Below are 22,139 nucleotides of genomic sequence, written 5' to 3' on the forward strand. Positions count from 1 at the left end.
TGTGCATTTTGCCATGTCATGCTTCATTAAACTGGACATACATCATACTTGATTGTGCATCATGCCATGATTATGTGGTGGTTGTTTACTATGTTGTTTGCTCCTTTCCGGTGTTGCTTCTTCGGGTTGGTTCCGATAATGTTGCGTTTGTGAGGGTCCGTTCGACTACGTCCGCTTGTCTTCTTCATGGACTCGTTCTTCTTCCTTGTGGGATTTCAGGCAAGATGATCATACCCTCGAAATCACTTCTATCTTTGCTTGCTTAGTTGCTCGCTCTTTTGCTATGCCTATGTTGCGATACCTACCACTTGCTTATCATGCCACCCATATTGTTGAACCAAGCCTCTAACCCACCTTGTCCTAGCAAACCGTTGTTTGGCTATGTTACCGCTTTGCTCAGCCCCTCTTATAGCGTTGTTAGTTGCAGGTGAAGATTGAAGTTTTGTTCCTTGTTGGAACATGGAGATGTTGTTCCTTGTTGGAACATGTTTACTTGTTGGGATATCACAATATCTCTTATTTAATTAATGCATCTATATACTTGGTAAAGGGTGGAAGGCTCGGCCTTATGCCTGGTGTTTTGTTCCACTCTCGCCGCCCTAGTTTCCGTCATATCGGTGTTATGTTCCCGGATTTTGCGTCCCTTACGCGGTTGGGTAATAATGGGAACCCCTTGACAGTTCGCCTTGAATAAAACTCTTCCAGCAATGCCCAACATTGGTTTTACCATTCGCCGCCTAGCCTTTTCTTTTCCCTTGGGGGTCGCGCGCCCAAGGTTCATCATTATTTTAAACCCCCGGGCCAGTGCTCCTCTAAGTGTTGGTCCAACTTGTCAGCCGCCAGTGGCCACCAGGGGCAACTCCGGGCTGGCCTACCGGAAGTTTAGACAATCCGGTGTGCCCTGAGAAAGAGATATGTGCAGCTCCTATCGGGATTTGTCGGCACATTCGGGCGGTGTTGCTGGTTTAGTTTTACCATTGTCGAGGATGTCTTGTTGTACCGAGATACCCAGTCTGATCGGAATGTCTCGGGAGGAGGTCTATTCCTTCGTTGACCGTGAGAGCTTGTCATGGGCTAAGTTGGGACACCCCTGCAGGGATTTGAACTTTCAAAAGCCGTGCCCGCGGTTATGGGCAGATGGGAATTTGTTAATGTCCGGTTGTAGAAAACCTGAAGTTGACCTTAATTAAAATGCATCAACCGCGTGTGTAACCATGATGGTCTCTTTCCGGCGGAGTCCGGGAAGTGAACACGGTTGTTGGAGTTATGCTTGACGTAGGTTGCTATAGGATCACTTCTTGATCATAGTTTCTCGACCGCGCTTTACCTTCTTTTCTCGCTCTCTTTTGCGAATATGTTAGCCACCATATATGCTAGTCGCTTGCTGCAGCTCCACCTCATACCTTTACCTTACCCATAAGCTTAAATAGTCTTGATCGCGAGGGTGCGAGATTGCTGAGTCCCCGTGGCTCACAGATACTTCCAAATCAGTTTGCAGGTGCCGATGAGTCCGTGTAGATGACACAACCAAGCTTGGGAGGAGCTCGATGAAGATCTTGTCTTTTGTGTTGTTTCGTTCTAGTTGATCAGTAGTGGAGCCCAGTTGGGGTCGATCGGGACCTTGTCGCATTTGGGGTTCTTCTTTTATTTTGGTTCCGTAGTCGGACCTTGATTGTATCTGGTTGATGTAATGCTTTATTCATGTAATTGTGTGAAGTGGCGATTGTAAGCCAACTATGTATCTTTTCCCCTATTGTATTACATGGGTTGTGTGAAGATTACCTCACTTGCGACATTGCTTTCAATGCGGTTATGCCTTTAAGTCGTGCTTCGACACGTGGGAGATATAGCCGCATCGAGGGCGTTACATGCATATACAAAAATATGGAGATAAATAATATCAAATCAATATCATCATATCCATCATTAGATACATTTTCATAATCTATTTATTCAATATTGTATTTGTTAATATTCTTTTCTATATATTTGGTCAAACTTTTGACTGAACTTATAGCCATCTATTTTGGGACACAGAGAATAGACAGTTTTCTCCATAAACTTGGTCAAAGTTTATTAAACTTGATCTTTTTATCGTATACAACAATTTGGTAGCAATTTCTTTACCGAAATAGGCTTTCGCCCCGCTTTATATATAAAGCAAAGATCATCAACAACCCGATACAACGCACACCATTGGAACACACGCACACACCCAAGGCATGATACATAGGCGCTGAGCGCAGCAACACCACCCCTAGCACTACATGAGCAACCGGGGGCCTCAACCGTGAACTCGTCACCACGAAGAGAAGAAGCTACATACGACGAACCGTGGGCTTCAAGGCGGTGCCTACAGGAAGGTTACGACACCAAAGCGCTGCCACCGCCCGACCCAAGGATGAGAGTTTCCCCTGGAGCAACACGAGGGCAGTGAGAGCTGCGACGACGGCTTCAAGAAGGGAACGAGCTTCGCCGCCGCCAGTCCGTCTGAAGAAAGAACAGGTTTTCACCCCGGCAATATTCACCGCCACCAAACATCACACCCTGGCTACCACGCCGCCCACACGGTCATGGCCACCAGGCAGCACCAAGCCACAGGCTTTGCCCAGGAGCACCGTGACACCACCACCAGGGTCGCCGCCCCAGCATCCAGGACCTTGATGCCACCTCACCCGCCACCCGCCGCTACCCCAACCAAAGAGACGAGTGGAAAGGAACCGCCTTTCATACCCCTGAGCGCTCCCCAGCGTCGAGACCCAATAGGTCAGCCAACACTGGCCACCATCGACCCGTCCTGCTGCCGGGCGCGAGATGAGCTCGGTCCTGCTACCGGGTGCGAGACGAGCATGGTCCTGCTGCCGGGCGCGAGACGGGCTTGGTCCTGCTGCCGGGCGCGAGACGAGCACGGTCCTGCTGCCGGGCGCGAGACGAGCTTGGTCCTGCAGCCGGGCGCGAGACGAGCGATGGGTCATAGCTGGGAGAGGGCCAATCCTCCGATGAAGGACACACCCGAACGACGGGGAGATGATTCGAAGGTCGACAAGGGCGCTCACCGACAAGCAGACACCGAAGAAGTCCAGCCGCCGCCGTGAACTGACCCAGACCACCGCGGTGGACCACCACCACGTCATGGCAGCCCACATCCATGTCGGGACCCCGAGGGGCAGCCCCGAGCCAGCGCCACCACCCTCGCCGCCAACGGCCGCTGGACGCAAGGACGGTCGAAGCCCACACCGCCGCCGGCGCCACCACCAGCACGAACCACCACCACCACTGCACCGCCACCCTCCACCAGTCGACCGCCACAGCAAGGGGCGGCTGCCCGCAGCCCATGCCGCCCCGCGGCCCGTACCTCGCGAGGGCCAGATCCACGCGCCTCATCGGCCGTAGAACCCGCGCGCCCCGCCTGCTGAAGATGACGCAGCCGGCCACCACGAGTACTCCGCCACCAGGACGCCTGACGCGAGGCCGAAGGCCGCCTCCACCCTCCGGCGCCGGCGAGCCGCCGTGCTGCACCGCCCGTCGGCCCGCGATGCACCCCCGCCCGCCGCCAAGATCCACGCCGAGGAAGCCGAGCGAGGGGACGAGAGGATCTCCGCCGCCGCCGGCGGCGACCGGGCTTCGCCCGGCCGTGCCCTTGGGCAGCGACGAGGGAGGAGGGAGAGGTGGAGGTGGGGCTGGGGCGGCGGCGACTTAGGGTTCCCCCTCGGTCGCGCGCGGGGTGACGCGAGGAGGAGGGAGGGGAGTTCGCCGCTTCGTAGCAATTTCTTTATACAAATTATATTAACCGTGCAGGTCAACATCATGCAGGGAGAAGTTGAGGAAAGAACACAAGCGAGACAAGATATTCCAGACCTAGTAAGTGCCGTCGGATTCATTTCTGTTATCGGAGCTCAGCTATCAAACTTCTGTAGCTCGAACACTTGATTTTAGTTTGTGTAACTACTCCGTACTTTTCATGTACTACTATACTATACCTTGAAGTTTATGTTTTCTGCCCTCGTCGTGATTCTGAATTTCCGAGGCGAGGAACGGCTCGGTTGTGGAAAGATGACTCATCCTTGGCCCTTTCTGTTCTGGTCTGTCACGATCCAAGAAGTGTAGCTACCATTCATGCTCTCCGACCCCGATTCTTACTCGCCAATCCACCAAAAGCGCGAGCCCCACGTACAAAAATTGCGACCGACGACGACTTTCCCCACCTCCCACCTCCCCACTAACCCAACCTCCTTCCACCCACGCAGTCCCATGGCGAGCGCGGCGCAGGAGCTCGACGTCCAGGACCTCCGCCTGCAGGAGCTCATCCGGGGCTCCATGCCGGACCGGCCGCCGTCCTCGTCGTCGTCCCGCGTGCCGCCGCTCAGCGACGACGAGATCGGCCGGTTCCACTGCGCGGTCTGCATGGAGCCCAAGCTGGTGTTCGACCGGTTCCGCGCCACGCCGGCCTGCGCGCACGACTTCTGCGTCGCCTGCGTCGTGGCCCACATCGAGGCCCGCGTCGCGGACGGCGCCGTGCCCGTGCCCTGCCCGGCGGCCGGGGCCGGCTGCCCCGGCGCCATGCACCCGGAGGCCTGCAAGAAGCTGCTCCACATGGACGTGTTCGACGCCTGGTGCGTCGCGCTCTGCGAGCGCGCCGTCGGGCCGGCCCGCGCGCGCTGCCCCTACCGGTACTGCGGCGAGCTCGTGGTGCTCGACGCCGGCTGCGGCGCCGCCGTCGGCGAGGTGCCCGAGGAGGCGACCTGCCCCGGCTGCTCGCGCGCCTTCTGCCTGCTGTGCGAGGAGCCCTGGGACGACCGCCACGACGGCGGCCAGGGGTGCGCGCTCGACCGGCTCGCCGTGGGGTGCAGCTGGATGCGCTGCCCGAGCTGCCGCGCCATGATCGACCGGATCGACGGCTGCAAGACCATGCTGTGCAGGTAAAACTAAACTAACCGTGGTAACAACTTACTGCTGGCTACTCCCTCCGTACCATAATATAAAAACATTTTTAACAGAACGAGTACTTCTTAAATTGACTTTCACCTGCAAGTTTCCTCCTCAGTTAAATCTTCAAACCTGCTTAAGATTATGAACCAAGGTTTGTGCGACTTTTTCTGATGGCCATTTCAATCAATGAAGGAGGATTGTCAAACGCAGCTGTTGCTTAGAATTTGGTTATTCAATTTTGGAGGACACTGTCTGAATTGCTGTCCCTTTCACTGTGAACCATTCATTGTGATCTCTAGTCTTCGCAGGAGCATCTATAAATACGTAGACTTGAGTTGACTAATGACTTGAAAAACCTTGTTGACTTGACCGACGACGACGACAGCATATGAGTTCCATTTTTCAGATCAGCGCGGATCGGTTCCCCGGTTCCATTTCATATGACAAAACCAATGTTAACAAACACCAAGATTCAGAACCCCAACCAAAAACATGAAGGCAAATTTCTCTGAGTCTGTCATTACTAGTGACAATTTCTCTGAGTATGTACTCCTCTGTAAATTAATATAAAAACGTTTAGATCATTAAAATAATAATCTAAATGCTCTTATGTTAGTTTAAATAGTGATTTAAACGCTTTTATATTAGTTTACAGAGGGAGAACTGAATCTTTGTCGGCTCTTGTGATCCACAGGTGTGGCTCCGTCTTCTGCTACGGCTGCGGCTCGTCTCGGGCAGAGGGGATGTGCAGATGCTATGCTTCGCGACGGGAGGATTTCATACCACTCGACGCCGGCTTTGAGCTCGTCGGGGCCGGGCCAAGCGCTGGCCTATCCTCGACTCTCAGCAAGGATGCGGTCATGTAAATGCTTTTCAGTTGATGGTTGTTGAACTGATCGAGTTAGCAGTGCTGAACTCTTGAGTGAGGAAGCCAAACAGAGGACTACAGTGGTACATATATATTTTTGTTTCCCCTTCCATTCTCTTGTATGTATGTATTGCTATTGTGCTTCATGCTGCGGTGGATTGTGATATTGGAGCATGTCCGACAGACGCGCGTTAAAAAGGTTTTGTAGTGCTTAAATAGTATTTTTGCGTGCGGGAGGTTTATCAGATGCATAAAAACACGACGCCCAACCCGGCAACCCCACATGCAGCAGCCCGCGCAGATAAGCCGGTGCCACAAATTTGCAGCTCCACAGCCCGTGTGCATTAAATTTACAGATTCGTTTTTGTGCGTGCGCTATTTTACAGCTTCTGCTGGAGCGTTGTTTTTGGGCGCAGGCACCAAAAAGCTATGTTTTTTGTGCATGCATTTTATTTGACGCGTCTGTTGGAGATGCTCTTCTTGGCAACTTCCAGAGATGGAAAAGATGAACACTTTCCGGCAAGAAAAAATAGAAAAAAGAATAGAAAGATGATAACTGCCGTATGGCATTCCCCCACTGGAACAGGTTTTTTTTTAGCAAACACCACTATAACAGTTTTTTTAGGGGTACCACTGGAACAGGTGCAGAAAGGAGAGAAGTTCATCTTCTCGGGCCTTTCCAGCCCATTTGCTGATTTATCTACAAGCAAATGAGGCCCAGGCGCTCAGGCCTTTCGGGAATACGTACCGGAGCAATACGCCACGGCGTTGCTCGCCCGGCAAAGGCTTTGCCGTCTGTTTGCCGACGGTCTCCCGCCACCGCGCAGTCGGCAAACCCCCGGCTGCAATCTGCAATGCCCCCCCAAACCCTACATAGCCCGGCTTACCCCTCCATTTGCGCCTCCATCCTCCGCGCCCTCTTCCACTCGCGCCGCCGCTCGTCCCCGCGTCCGAGCCTGCTGTTTAGGAAGCTCGCACTCGCATCGCACGTTCGAAGAAGAAACCGACCGGCACTCAGGTCAGTTCGCCGCCATTTGTGCTGCTCGGAGCGGCAGATCTGCTCGTGTTCCCGCAATGGTTCGGTTTCTGACTGACCTTACAATCATGTGTGGCGTGCGGCGCAGGGAGAGAGAGGGAGGCCCGGCGACGATGGCGGAAGACCGCAGCTGGATGTACACGGGCCGCCAGAGCAGGAAGAAGTTCACCCCCGAGTGGTTGGAGAAGACGACCGAGTTCGTGGAGCGCGCCTTCCGCATCCTCCCGCCGAGGCGCCAGGCCGTCGTGCTGTGCCCCTGCGCTCGCTGCGAGTTCAGGCTGTACAGATCGAAGGACGAGATTCAGCTGCATCTGTTCAAGAACGGGTTCGCGCCAGGGTACACGGTGTGGGTGTACCACGGCGAGCGACGCAACCCCCAGCCTGCTAAGCCGTCCGACGACCGCCCCAAAGAGAATGGCGATCTCAACGGGAAGAAGGATGGCGCCGGCGGCGGCGAGCAAGCGTCGAAATCAGCGCAGGTTTGGTTCTGAACATCTGAGCGGGGTTTCAGAAACCGTAGCTTAAACAGGGGAGGTTTCAGCAGCGGTTACTGACATTTGCAGGGGACCAAGAAGTGGGCGTGTGCAAGAGGAAAGCCACCAAAGAAGGATCAACTGTGGGCGCGGGCTGCCGCGCAGGGAGAGGGAGGCCCCGCGACGATGGCGGAAGACCGCAGCTGGATGTACACGGGCCGCCAGAGCAGGGACTCGATCACCCCCGAGTGGGTGGAGAAGACGACCGAGTTCGTGGAGCGCGCCTTCCGCGGCGTCCCGCCGGAGCGCCTGGGCGTGGGCATGCTGTGCCCCTGCGCGCGCTGCCGCAACCGCAACAGGCGGCCGAGGACCAAGTACGCCATGCAGCTGGATCTGGGCAGGAACGGCTTCATGCCAGGGTACACGGTGTGGGTGCACCACGGCGAGGGCCACAACCCCCAGCCGGCGAAGCCATCCGACGACCACCCCGAAGAGAATCTTGATGGCGCCGGTGGTGGCGAGCAAGTGTCGAAGCCGCAGGTCTGGTTCTGAACATCTGAGGGGTTTCAGAAACTGTAGCTTAAACAGGGGAGGTTTCAGAAATTCAGAAGCTGTGAACGCCCCAGGAGGTTACTGACATTGTGTACTTGCCATTGCATTTGCAGGGGACTAAGGAGTGGGAAATGCCCTTGCTTGAGGCGTATGCAAGAAGCAAGCTACCAAAAGAGGATCAAATTAAGTGGAGCTACCAGAAATACCTGTGGGAGCAAGAGAAAACCAAGCAGCACCAGCAACAGAGTGCACCAAAGGCAAAGAGGCTGGTGAGTTTACCTGCCTTACTGACATTGCAGTGTAATTACTTAGTAGAAACCATCAAACTAGCGTTGCTTGTCCTGTATGAAGGCTGTGAACTAGAGTAGAAACATGGTTTGATGTGTTTGCTCTCTACACCTTAACTAGAGGGGTGCAGGGTAGCACAAATTTTCAGCAATGGCCGCCCAACTTCATGCTTTGCTCGCGCTGTGTGGAATGGGCGGGCGGCTTAACTGCTTCAAGCCTGAAATGCAACTTTGGGAAGAGCAACTTGTTGCATTGTTTCCTGTCAGCAGTTATTTAGACTCTGTTGCTAGCAAATTCTGTACTGCTGAATGCTGATAGAGGCAATCTTCTTCAATATAATGGTATAATTAGCATAGTTTTAAATAGCCGGCTATAGCCTCGTTATAGCTCCGCTATAGCTGTTTGAGCATGTTGTCGCTAAATGATTTCATGTACAATTTGCCGCTATAGCCTCGCTATAGCCCAGCTATAGCTGTTTTTAAGGGTCGCCGCTATATGCCATAGCACGCTATTTAAAACATTGATAATTAGAGATACAACACCTTCCCCATTTCATGTTTTTCCTGAAACTTCTTTTAGCCTCCAATGCTGTTCTATTGGGAGAAAGAAACGTGTTTGCCAGCTCTAGAAGACCACACACCATTTGGCTGTTGGTACACAGTGCTATATGAATGTTCTAAAGGCATTCGACTTTGAGGACGATCCTCTTGCTTGAGGATAGAGGATCAGCATGCAAGTAGTAATAGCATGTCTTCTTGCTAAAATCTCAGATGGGTTTGTTATTGATTAGTAGTAGCACAGAGTACACATTATTGGCTTTTCTCTGACGTACAGTTGCACGAATTCCTGCACTTTTTTTAACTGACGAATATCTACACTTAATAGCATATGCAACTTGTTAAAACTATGTGACACGTTTCACTTTCCATGCATATGCATATGCCGTAGCGCACCTCTGGTTCGTCCACTGCCAAGCCTGCTGAAGATGAAGGGCGCAATGTCAGCGTCAACGTCCCGGAGCCTGAACTTGAAGATACAGCAACGTCAACAGCTAATCCGGCAACGACAGACAACGCGTGTGGAGTTCAAATCCCAGCTGGACGGAATTCCGTGTAACGACTACCTCCTTTAGCTCCTCATGTACTTGGCGGTTAAGAAATGGGCGGCTTAATCAGCTAGTTAATCTTCTTCTAGATCTCTCCTGCCGGCGTAGTTTTGGGCCTACTGGTGGTCGTCGGCATGCCTCGGCTGTAAGCGTGGTGTACTGCACTTTCAGTAGTTTAATTTGCTTCCAGAGAATTTCTTTGTTTCCCCATGGATGACATACAATGCCCCATAGTTCGCTGGAATGTGCGCGGCCTGAACTCGCTGGTAAAGCGGTCGGCAATCCGTGAGGTCGCCGGCGCCCGTAGAAAAGCGATCCTTTGCCTGCGAGACAAGAAAATTGAAACGTGGGATCGACAGTTTGTTAGAGAAGTAGGGGGGCTGTGTCAATTTTCTGGGATGACACAGTCGTGTCTGTGCCATCGCATAGGATAGGAATCTACTCCATTACGGCGCAAGTTATGGTAATTAGTTAGATCGGCTAAAATCTTCTGGCTAACCATCGTGTATGGGCCAACAGACGACGCATCTAAAGATCAGTTCCTCCTCGAGCTAGTAAGGGCCCGTTCGGAAGTCTGCTGGCTTCCCAAAGTGGCCAGCTTCTCGGGAAGGCAGCGCTAGCCAGCTTCTTGGCGGAGCCAGCGATGCGTTCGGCACTTCGGCAGTGCGCGGCTGCTCTCTAGCTCCCGTCTACATGGGCCAGCAGCCCAGGAAGCAAGCATAAAGCCCAGTTAGGTGGTTTCTCGTACGGGAGAGAACGTATCGGTGACAGAAACATATCGATCGAACCGGTACGCTGCCTCAGAGTTCACTTGGTGGTGGCATATCTGGTAATTACGTCCAACTCTGCCTCCTTCCATTTTTGAAGCTAGGTTCGACCCGCTTCTCGTTTATGCACTACGAGGGCAGTTCGCTCCGCGAAGCTGGCTTTCAGGAGCTGCCGCGTTCGGGACGACTCCACGTGCTGACCAAAGAAGCTGGGAGTAGGAGAGGATCCGAACGGGGCCTAAGTAGTGCGCCACCCGCCTGCGAGCCGTGGCTCATCAACGATGATTTCAACGCAATCTATGAGGCTCGGGACAAAGACAACCTTAACATCAACCGCCACATCATGGGTAGGTTTAGGACGGCGATCGACACGGCTGCTCTTCGAGAGATAAAATGCAAGAACCATAGATTCAGTTGGAGTAACGAGCACGAGGTTCCCACACTCGTAAGTATCAACAAGTTTTTCTGCAACATTGCCTGGGAAACCATCTTCCCCTCCTTCCTCCTCATGGTTGCATCGACATCTTACTTGGATCGCTGCGCACTCCTGCTCAACGGCGCGACATGCTAGGTTCAGATTCGACAGCTTCTGGCCTAATGACGGTGTTATACACCGGGGTGGCTCACATAAGGGTGCCTAATAATTAATTAATTGCATTAAGGACTCGGCTTCCAGATTGATTCATCACAAAAAAAAACCTATTTAATTGGATGTAATTAATCACATATGTAATTTACTGTCTGCCTAATTAATTATATTAATAACTTGATTTCTAATCGATTGGGTGTTCGATTTCAATATAATTTTGCATTAATGGTTGCGTCCCAACGATGACTACGTATGCATTCCCCTTAATTTTCAATTGATTCAGTTCAGTTGCCATATTATTTTTTACATCTCTACTCCTAAAGTCTCAACAAGGTAGTTGTTCGCTAGTTTCGTTTGTTACCTCCCACGCATGACCAGATCTCGATCCCATCGATTTTTTACCCCACCTGTTTTCATGGACTTTTTTACCCGGCCCACCTCCTGTTTCTGGTCTATACCGATTTTTGGCTTATTAATCTCAGATGTGCACATCACCTCTCCAATCAACAAAAATTCCACGCACGTATGTCTCCTCAACCCGATCTCTCCTTCCCCATTCCAAACCCTAGCAGAGGCTAGCACGCATGTCTCCACTTCCCCCTCCCACATCTTCCTCGTCCGTGGCCGCCGCCTCGTGACCCCCCTCCGTCGGACAAAAGGAGCCCCTCTGTGTCGGAACAAAGTAGGTGGGTCATGGTGGACCATTGCCGGAGCCAGAGCAGAGAGACGGGGTGGAGGAGATGAGGAGGACGGGGAAGGATTCACGTCTGGCTAAAAACAATGCCATTGATAGCTAGTGACTGCTGCGGTCATCGCGCGGCATGATTTGTAGCCGCGTCCGGTGGGCAGCAGCCCCCATCGTCGCTGCCGCCGCGCTGGTGCTCCAGCAGGCGGCCGTCTTGGCACTGTGCCTCGGCTGCCGCGGGTGCGATGCCGCCGTAGTGGCCAACGAGAAGCCAAATTACCGGGGAGACGATGTCGAAGAGCCTTCTCTACTTAGATGCACATCGGTCGGGGCGGCTTTAGGTACAACCAACGCATGAGGTGGCGCGGGCATTCGGGGATCATCTGTAGCAGGGCTTGGACCTCGTTGCGGGTACTACGGCGAGCAGGTAAGTTCGGCCCGCCCTTGGCCTTCACCGTTACCACACACCACATGCGCGAGGCCATCGAGTGGGGCACCAACCATGTTCATCTACCCAATCGCTTCTCCCCTCTCTACAAATGCACATCTTTCCCTTCTCCATCTTTCTTTTGTGTAGCTTGAGCAACATGGTACCCCTTATCTTAGCCACCCATTTTTGCATCGCGATCCGTGCAGGCACATTTATCATTTTTGTTTCTCTCAAACGAAACAACGTATAAACTTGAAACTTTGCAGGACAACAAAACAATCTAATTACTATGTGGGAATTTTTTTTAGATTTTTTCATGCATTTAAAATGCTAAAAATTATTTTTTAATTAAAAATCCTCATTTTATATATTTATGTTGGTTCAAAAAATCTGAAAGTTTTTTCACACATTAAAGTTGTAAAGTTTGTTTGATCTGCAAAGTTTGAAGTCCATATGTTCTTTCATTTGAGAAAAACAAAAAAGAGAAATTTCCTTGTTGCAAGTTAGTTGGAGAGTACGGATCTTAAATCAATGTTGAAGGGTTGAAGATAAGAGATTTCATATAGCTCGACCTACAGAGGAACTTTATCAATATTATTTTCATCTTGATCTGGTCCGTAACTTGAATATAGTTTTTTTGTTAGGATCACAAGCATGGTGTTCAATAACAAATTGTCTTGCTACGTTTGCGATTTTTAGTTTGTAGATTATGCAAGGGCTCCCTGACCAGTATGTAGTTGCAGGAAACTCGAAGCCCTAGCCACAGTTTCGAGGATGGCTAATTCAGTGACCGTGTGAAGAATGTTATTCAGAAATATAGTGTCACGATGCACTGGGCGTTGCACAACAAGGATACTTGTTGGGGAGGGGGCGGAGTGAATGATTTGTTGTACCAGCTCTCCCAATAATGGTGATTCACGGATTATTTGTTTGTCATCTGTTTTATTTCTCGAACTTGGACAAGATGATATAAATGTTGGGGAACGTAGTAATTTTTCGAAAATTTCCTACGCACACGCAGGATCATGGTGATGCATAGCAATGAGAGGGGAGAGTGTCGTCCACGTACCCTCGTAGACCGTTAAGCGGAAGCGTTATGACAACGCGGTTGATGTAGTTGTACGTCTTCACGATCGACTGATCCTCAGTACCGAACGTACGGCACCTCCGCATTCAGCACACGTTCAGCTTGGTGACGTCCCGCGAACTCACGATCCAGTAGAGCTCGGGGAAGAGTTTCTTCAGCACGACGGCGTGGTGACGATGTTGATGAAGCTACCGCAGCAGGGCTTCGCCTAAACACCGCTACAGTATGACCGAGGTGGATTATGGTGGAAGGGGGGCACCGCACACGGCTGGAAGAGATCTTTGTGATCAGCTTGAGTGTCTAGAGGTGCCCCCCTACCCTTGTATATAAAGGAGCAAGGGGGAGGCCGGTCGGCCCTTGTTGGCGCGCCTAGGAGGAGGAATCCTCCTCATAGTAGGAGTAGAATTCCTCCCTTTCCTACTTCTAGGAGGGGGAAAGGCAGGGAGAGAAAGAGAAGGAAAGGGGGGCGCCGCCCCCCGCCCTCTCCTAGTCCAATTCGGACAGGGGGAAGGGGGCGCTCTGCCTGCCCTAGGCCGGCCCCTATCTCTTTCCCTTATGGCCCAACAAGGCCCATTAGCCCCCGGGAGGTTCCGGTAACCCCTTCGGTACTCCGGTAAAATCCGGATTTCACCCGGAACTATTCCAATGTCCAAATGTAGGCTTCCAATATATCAATCTTTATGTCTTGACCATTTCAAGACTCCTCGTCATGTCTGTGATCACATCTGGGACTCCGAACTACCTTCGGTACATCAAAACATATAAACTCATAAAACCGATCGTCACCGAACTTTAAGCGTGCGGACCCTACGGGTTCAAGAACTATATAGACATGACCGAGACACGTCTCCGGTCAATAACCAATAGCGGAACCTGGATGCTCATATTGGTTCCTACATATTCTACGAAGATCTTTATCGGTCAAACGCACAACACTATTCGTTGTTCTCTTTGTCATCGGTATGTTACTTGCCCGAGATTCGATCGTCGGTATCCACTACCTAGTTCAATCTCGTTACAGGCAAGTCTCTTTACTCGTTCTGTAATACATCATCCCGTAACGAACTCATTAGTTATCATGCTTGCAAGTCTTGTAGTGATGTGTATTACCGAGAGGGCCCAGAGATACCTTTCCGACAATCGAAGTGTCAAATCCTAATCTTGATCTATGCCAACTCAACAAGTACCATCGGAGACACCTGTAGAGCACCTTTATAATCACCCAGTTATGTTGTGACGTTTGGTAGCACACAAAGTGTTCCTTCGGTATTCGGGAGTTGCATAATCTCATAGTCATAAGAACATGTATAAGTCATCAAGAAAGCAATAGCAGTAAACAAACGATCAAGTGCTAAGCTAACGGAATGGGTCAAGTCAATCACATCATTCTCCTAATGATGTTCCCATTGATCAAATAACAACTCATGTCTATGGTTAGGAAACTTAACCATCTTTGATCAATGAGCTAGTCAAGTAGAGGCATACTAGTGACACTATGTTTGTCTATGTATTCACACATGTATTATTTTCCGGTTAATACAATTCTAGCACGAATAATAAACATTTATGATGATATAAGTAAATAAATAATAACTTTATTATTGCCTCTAGGGCATATTTCCTTCAGTCTCCCACTTGCACTAGAGTCAATAATCTAGATCACATCACCATGTGATTTAACATCAATAGTTCACGTCACCATGTGATTAACACCCATAGTTCACATCATCATGTGACCAACACCCAAAGGGTTTACTAGAGTCAATAATCTAGTTCACATCTCTATATGATTAACACCCAAAGAGTACTAAGGTGTGATCATGTTTTGCTTGTGAGAGAAGTTTAGTCAATGGGTCTGCCATATTCAGATCCGTATGTATTTTGCAAATTTCTATGTCAAAAATGCTCTGCACGGAGCTACTCTAGCTAATTGCTCCCACTTTCAATATGTATCTAGATCGAGACTTAGAGTCATCCAGATCAGTGTCAAAGCTTGCATCTACGTAACTCTTTACGACGAACCTTTTGTCACCTCCATAATCTAGAAACATATCCTTACTCCACTAAGGATAATTTTGACCGCTGTCCAGTGATCTACTCATATATCACTATTGTACCCCCTTGCCAAAATCAGTGTAGGGTATACAATAGATCTGGTACACAACATGACATACTTTATAGAACCTATGGCTGAGGCATAGGGAATGACTTTCATTCTCTTTCTATCTTCTGCCGTGGTCAGGCTTTGAGTCTTACTCAATTTCACACCTTGTAACACAGGCAAGAGCTCTTTCTTTGCCTATTCCATTTTGAACTACTTCAAAATCTTGTCAAGGAATGTATTCATTGAAAAAACTTATCAAGCGTCTTGATCTATCTCTATAGATCTTGATGCTCAATATGTAAGCAGCTTCACCGAGGTCTTTCTTTGAAAAACTCTTTTCAAACACTCCTTTATGCTTTGCAGAATAATTGTACATTATTTCCGATCAACAATATGGCATTCACATATATTTATCAGAAATGCTGTAGTGCTCCCATTCACTTTCTTCTAAATACAGGCTTCACTGCAAGTTTGTATAAAACTATATATGCTTTGATCAACTTATCAAAACATTTATTCCAACTCCGAGAGGCTTGCACCAGTCCATAAATGGATCGCTGGAGCTTGCACACTTTGTTAGCTCCCTTTGGATCGACAAAACCTTCCGGTTGCATCATATACAACTCTTCTTCCAGAAATCCATTCAGGAATGCAATTTTTACATCCATTTGCCAGATTTCATCAAACGTGGCAATTGCTAACATGATTCGGACAGACTTAAGCATCTCTACGAGTGAGAAAATCTCATCGTAGTCAACACCTTGAACTTTGTCAAAACCTTTTTTGACAAGTCTAGCTTTGTAGATAGTAACACTACTATCAGCGTCCGTCTTCCTCTTGAAGATCCATTTATTTTCTATGGCTTGCCGATCATCGGGCAAGTCAACCAAAGTCCACACTTTGTTCTCATACATGGATCCCATCTCAGATTTCATGGCCTCAAACCATTTTGCGGAATCTGGGCTCACCATCGCTTCTTCATAGTTCGTAGGTTCATCATGGTCTAGCAACATAACCTCCAGAACAGGATTACCATACCACTCTGGTGCGGATCTTACTTTGGTTGACCTATGAGGTTCAGTAACAACTTGATCTGAAGTTTCATGATCATCATCATTAACTTCCTCACTAATTGGTGTAGACGTCACAGGAACCGTTTTCTGTGATGAACTACTTTCCAATAAGGGAGGAGGTACTGTTACCTCACCAAGTTCTACTTTCCTCCCGTTTACTTCTTTCGAGAGAAACTCCTTCTCTACAAAGGATCCATTCTTAGCAACGAATGTCTTGCCTTGGATCTGTGATTAGAAGGTGTACCCAACAGTCTCCTTTGGGTATCCTATGAAGACACATTTCTCTGATTTGGGTTCGAGCTTATCAGGTTCAAACCTTTTCACATAAGCATTGCAACTCCAAATTTTAAGAAACGACAACTTTGGTTTCTTGCCAAACCATAGTTCATATAGTGTCATCTCAACGGATTTAGATGGTGCCCTATTTAACGTGAATGCAGCTGTCTCTAATGCATAACCCCAAAACGATAGTGGTAAATCGGTAAGAGACATCATAGATTGCACCATATCTAATAAAGTACGATTATGATGTTTGGACACACCATTATGCTGTGGTGTTCCAGGTGGCGTGAGTTGCAAAACTATTCCGCATTGTTTCAAACGAAGACCAAACTCATAACTCAAATATTCTCCTCCACGATCAGATTGTAGAAACTTTATTTTCTTGTTACGATGATTTTCCACTTCACTCTGAAATTATATGAACTTTTCAAATGTTTCAGACTTATGTTTCATCAAGTAGATATACCCATATCTACTCAAATCATCTGTGAAGGTAAAAAAAATGATACTCGCCGCGAGCCTCAACACTCATCGGATCGCATACATCAGTATGTATTATTTCCAAAAAGTCAGTTGCTTGCTCCATTGTTCCGGAGAACGGAGTTTTAGTCATCTTGCCCATAAGGCATGGTTCGCAAGCATCAAGTGATTCATAATCAAGTGATTCCAAAATCCCATCAGCATGGAGTTTCTTCATGCGCTTTACACCAATATGACCTAAACGGCAGTGCCACAAATAAGTTGCACTATCATTATTAACTTTGCATCTTTTGGCTTCAATATTATGAATATGTGTATTACTATGATCAAGATCCAACAAACCATTTTCGTTGGTGTGTATGACCATAGAAGGTTTTATTCATGTAAACAGAACAACAATTGTTCTCTAACTTAAATGAATAACCGTATTGCAATAAACATGATCAAATCATATTCATGCTCAACGCAAACACCAAATAACATTTATTTAGGTTCAACACTGATCCCAAAGTATAGAGAGTGTGCGATGATGATCATATCAATCTTGGAACTGCTTCCAACACACATCGTCACTTCACCCTTAACTAGTTTCTGTTCATTCTGCAACTCTCGTTTTGAGTTACTACTCTTAGCAACTAAACCGGTATCAAATACCGAGGGTTGCTATAAACACTAGTAAAGTACACATCAATAACATGTATATCAAATATAGCATTGTTCACTTTGCCATCCTTCTTATCCGCCAAATACTTGGGGTAGTTCCGCTTCCAGTGACTAGTCCCTTTGCAGTAGAAGCACTTAGTCTCAGGCTTAGGTCCAGACTTGGGCTTCTTCACTTGAGCAGCAACTTGCTTGTCGTTCTTCTTGAAGTCCCCTTTCTTTCCCTTTGCCCTTTTCTTGAAACTAGTGGTCTTATTAATCATCAACACTTGATGCTCTTTCTTGATTTCTACCTTCATCGATTTCATCATCATGAAAAGCTCAGGAGTTGTTTTTGTCATCCCTTGCATACTATAGTTCATCACGAAGTTCTACTAACTTGGTGATGGTGACTAGAGAATACTGTCAATCACTATTTTATCTGGAAGATTAACTCCCACTTGATTCAAGCGATTGTAGTACCTAGACAATCTGAGCACATGCTCACTGCTTGAGCTATTCTCCTCCATCTTTTAGCTATAGAACTTGTTGGAGACTTCATATCTCTCAACTCGGGTATTTGCTTGAAATATTAACTTCAACTCCTGGAACATCTCATATGATCCATGACGTTCAAAATGTCTTTGAAGTCTCGATTCTAAGCTGTTAAGCATGGTGCACTAAACTATCAAGTAGTCATCATATTGAGCTACCCAAACGTTCATAACGTCTGCATCTGCTCCTGCAATAGGTCTGTCACCTAGCAGTGCATCAAGGACATAATTCTTCTGTGCAGCACTAAGGATAATCCTCAGATCACGGATCCAATCCGCATCGTTGCTACTAACATCTTTCAACTTAGTTTTCTCTAGGAATATATCAAAAATAAAACAGAGGAGCTAAATGCGAGCTATTGATCTACAACATAGATATGCTAAGACTACCAGGACTAAGTTCATGATAAATTAAAGTTCAATTAATCATATTACTTAAGAACTCCCACTTAGATAGACATCCCTCTAATCATCTAAGTGATCACGTGATCCAAACAACTAAACCATAACCGATCATCACGTGAAATGGAGTAGTTTTCAATGGTGAACATCATTATGTTGATCATATCTACTATATGATTCACGCTCGACCTTTCGGTCTCAGTGTTCCGAGGCCATATCTGCATATGCTAGGCTCGTCAAGTTTAACCCGAGTATTCTGCGTGTGCAAAACTGGCTTGCACCCGTTGTAGATGGATGTAGAGCTTATCACACCTGATCATCACTTGGTGTCTCGGCATGACGAACTTTGGCCACGGTGCATACTCAGGGAGAACACTTTTATCTTGAAATTTAGTGAGATATCATCTTATAATGCTACCATCAAACAAAGCAGAATAAGATGCATAAAGGATACGCATCACATGCAATCAATATAAGTGATATGATATGGCCATCATCATCTTGTGCTTGTGATCTCCATCTCCTAAGTGAAGCAAATATGCCCTAGAGGCAATAATAAAGTTATTATTTATTTCCTTATATCATGATAAAAGTTTATTATTCATGCTAAAATTGTATTAACCGGAAACATAATACATGTGTGAATACATAGACAAACAGAGTGTCACTAGTATGCCTCTACTTGACTAGCTCGTTAATCAAAGATGGTTATGTTTCCTAACCATGGACAAAGAGTTGTCATTTGATTAACGGGATCACATCATTAGTTGAATGATCTGATTGACATGACCCATTCCATTAGCTTAGCACCCGATCGTTTAGTATGTTGCTATTGCTTTCTTCATTACTTATACATGTTCCTATGACTATGAGATTATGTAACTCCCGTGTGCCGGAGGAACACTTTGTGTGCTACAAAAAGTCACAACGTAACTGGGTGATTATAAAGGTGCTCTACAGGTGTCTCCAAAGGTACATGTTGGGTTGACGTATTTCGAGATTAGGATTTGTCACTCCGATTGTCGGAGAGGTATCTCTGGGCCCTCTCGGTAATGCACATCACTTAAGCTTGCAAGCATTGCAACTAATGAGTTAGTTGCGGGATGATGTATTACAGAACGAGTAAAGAGACTTGCCGGTAACGAGATTGAACTAGGTATTGGATACCGATGATCGAATCTCGGGCAAGTAACATACCGATGACAAAGGGAACAACGTATGTTGTTATGCGGTCTGACCGATAAAAGATCTTCGTAGAATATGTAGGAACCAATATGGGCATTCAGGTCCCGCTATTGGTTATTGACCGGAGACGTGTCTCGGTCATGTCTACATTGTTCTCGAACCCGTAGGGTCCGCACGCTTAAGGTTTCGATGACATTTATATTATGAGTTTATGCGTTTTGATGTACCGAAGGTTGTTCGGAGTCCCGGATGTGATCACGGACATGACGAGGAGTCTCGAAATGGTCGAGACATAAAGATTGATATATTGGAAGCCTATGTTTGGATATCGGAAGTGTTCCGGGTGAAATTGGGATTTTACCGGAGTACCGGGAGGTTACCGGAACCCACCGGGAGATATATGGGCCTTAGTGGGCCTTAGTGGAAGAGAGGAGAGGTAGCCAGAGATGGGCTGCACGCCCCTCCCCTCCCTTGGTCCGAATAGGACAAGGAGAGGGGGCCGACCCCCCTTTCTCCTCTCTCTCCTCCGCGAATCCTATTCCAACTAGGAAAAGGGGGGAAGTCCTACTCCCGGAGGGAGTAGGACTCCTCCTGGAGCGCCTCTCCTGGCCGGCCGCACCTCCCCTTTGAGCCTTTATATACGGAGGCAGGGGCACCCCCTAGAGACACAAGTTGATCCACGTGATCATATTCTTAGCCGTGTGCGGTGCCCCCTTCCACCATAGTCCTCGATAATATTGTAGCGGTGCTTAGGCGAAGCCCTGCGACATTACTACATCAAGATCGTCACCATGCCGTCGTGCTGACGGAACTCTTCCCCGACACTTTGCTGGATCGGAGTCCGGGGATCGTCATCGAGCTGAACGTGTGCTAGAACTCGGAGGTGCCGTAGTTTCGGTGCTTGATCGGTCGGGCCGTGAAGACGTACGACTACATCAACCAAGTTAACGCTTCCGTTGTCGATCTACAAGGGTACGTAGATCACACTCTCCCCTCTCGTTGCTATGCATCACCATGATCTTGCGTGTGCGTAGGAATTTTTTTGAAATTACTACGTTCCCCAACAGTGGCATCCGAGCCTAGGTTTTATGTGTTGATGTTATATGCACGAGTAGAACACAAGTGAGTTGTGGGCGATATAAGTCATACTGCTTACCAACATGTCATACTTTGGTTCGGCGGTATTGTTGGACGAAGTGGCCCGGACCGACATTACGCGTACGCTTACGCGGGACCGGTTCTCCCGACGTGCTTTGCACATAGGTGGCTTGCGGGTGACAGTTTCTCCAACTTTAGTTGAACTGAGTGTGGCTACGCCCGGTCCTTGCGAAGGTTAAAATAGCACCAACTTGACAAACTATCATTGTGGTTTTGATGCGTAGGTAAGATTGGTTCTTGCTTAAGCCCGTAGCAGCCACGTAAAACTTGCAACAACAAAGTAGAGGATGTCTAACTTGTTTTTGCAGGGCATGTTGTGATGTGATATGGTCAAGACATGATGCTAAATTTTATTGTATGAGATGATCATGTTTTGTAACCGAGTTATTGGCAACTGGCAGGAGCCATATGGTTGTCGCTTTATTGTATGCAATGCAATCACGCTGTAATGCTTTACTTTATCACTAAGCGGTAGCGATAGTCGTGGAAGCATAAGATTGGCGAGACGACAACGATGCTACGATGGAGATCAAGGTGTCGCGCCGGTGACGATGGTGATCATGACGGTGCTTGGGAGATGGAGATCACAGGCACAAGATGATGATGGCCATATCATATCACTTATATTGATTGCATGTGATGTTTATCTTTTATGCATCTTATCTTGCTTTGATTGACGGTAGCATTATAAGATGATCTCTCACAAAATTATCAAGAAGTGTTCTCCCTGAGTATGCACCGTTGCAAAAGTTCTTCGTGCTGAGACACCACGTGATGATCGGGTGTGATAGGCTCTACGTTCAAATACAACGGGTGCAAAACAGTTGCACACGCGGAATACTCAGGTTATACTTGACGAGCCAAGCATATACAGATATGGCCTCGGAACACAGAGACCGAAATGTCGAGCGTGAATCATATAGTAGATATGATCAACATAGTGATGTTCACCAATGAAACTACACCATCTCACGTGATGATCGGACATGGTTTAGTTGATTTGGATCACGTAATCACTTAGAGGATTAGAGAGATGCCTATCTAAGTGGGAGTTCTTAAGTAATATGATTAATTGAACCTAAATTTATCATGAACTTAGTACCTAATAGTATCTTGCTTATGTATGTTTGATTGTAGATAGATGGCCCGTGCTGTTGTTCCGTTGAATTTTAATGCGTTCCTTGAGAAAGCAAAGTTGAAAGATGATGGTAGCAACTACACGGACTGGGTCCGTAACTTGAGGGTTATCCTCATTGCTGCACAGAAGAATTACGTCCTGGAAGCACCGCTGGGTGCCAGGCCTGCTGCTGGAGCAACACCAGATGTTATGAACGTCTGGCAGAGCAAAGCTGATGACTATTCGATAGTTCAATGTGCCATGCTTTACGGCTTAGAACCAGGACTTCAACGACGTTTTGAACGTCATGGGGCATATGAGATGTTCCAGGAGTTG

At 47.9% G+C, this 22,139-nt stretch overlaps 2 protein-coding genes across 2 annotated transcripts; both read left to right on the top strand.

Annotated features, from left to right (window-relative positions):
• Positions 1-4,007: 4,007 nt before the first annotated feature.
• On the top strand, positions 4,008-5,909 carry LOC125526813 (E3 ubiquitin-protein ligase RSL1). Its single transcript, XM_048691434.2, has 2 exons — positions 4,008-4,919; positions 5,624-5,909. The coding sequence occupies exons 1-2, from the start codon at positions 4,117-4,119 to the stop codon at positions 5,793-5,795; spliced, it is 975 nt and encodes a 324-aa protein (XP_048547391.1). The 5' UTR covers positions 4,008-4,116; the 3' UTR covers positions 5,796-5,909.
• A 211-nt stretch (positions 5,910-6,120) lies between these two features.
• Positions 6,121-9,451, top strand: LOC125526814 (uncharacterized). The gene is made up of 5 exons (XM_048691435.2): positions 6,121-6,815; positions 6,922-7,312; positions 7,397-7,846; positions 7,972-8,127; positions 9,095-9,451. Exons 1-5 carry the CDS (start codon positions 6,508-6,510, stop codon positions 9,260-9,262), a joined length of 1,473 nt encoding a protein of 490 aa, XP_048547392.2. The 5' UTR covers positions 6,121-6,507; the 3' UTR covers positions 9,263-9,451.
• Positions 9,452-22,139: the final 12,688 nt, after the last annotated feature.

Source organism: Triticum urartu, chromosome 5A, assembly GCF_056163025.1.
Source record: "Triticum urartu cultivar PI428250 chromosome 5A, HENAU_Tu73, whole genome shotgun sequence".
Lineage (NCBI taxonomy): Eukaryota > Viridiplantae > Streptophyta > Magnoliopsida > Poales > Poaceae > Triticum > Triticum urartu.

Bases quoted from the DNA above. Each gene is read 5' to 3' on its own strand.
- LOC125526813 (XM_048691434.2), top strand. From the start codon at position 4,117: ATGCTCTCCGACCCCGATTCTTACTCGCCAATCCACCAAAAGCGCGAG. The intron at 4,920-5,623 runs GTAAAACTAAAC...TGTGATCCACAG, and splicing joins TGCAAGACCATGCTGTGCAG to GTGTGGCTCCGTCTTCTGCT.
- LOC125526814 (XM_048691435.2), top strand. From the start codon at position 6,508: ATGAGGCCCAGGCGCTCAGGCCTTTCGGGAATACGTACCGGAGCAATA. The intron at 7,847-7,971 runs GTCTGGTTCTGA...TTGCATTTGCAG, and splicing joins AGCAAGTGTCGAAGCCGCAG to GGGACTAAGGAGTGGGAAAT. The intron at 8,128-9,094 runs GTGAGTTTACCT...CATATGCCGTAG, and splicing joins CACCAAAGGCAAAGAGGCTG to CGCACCTCTGGTTCGTCCAC.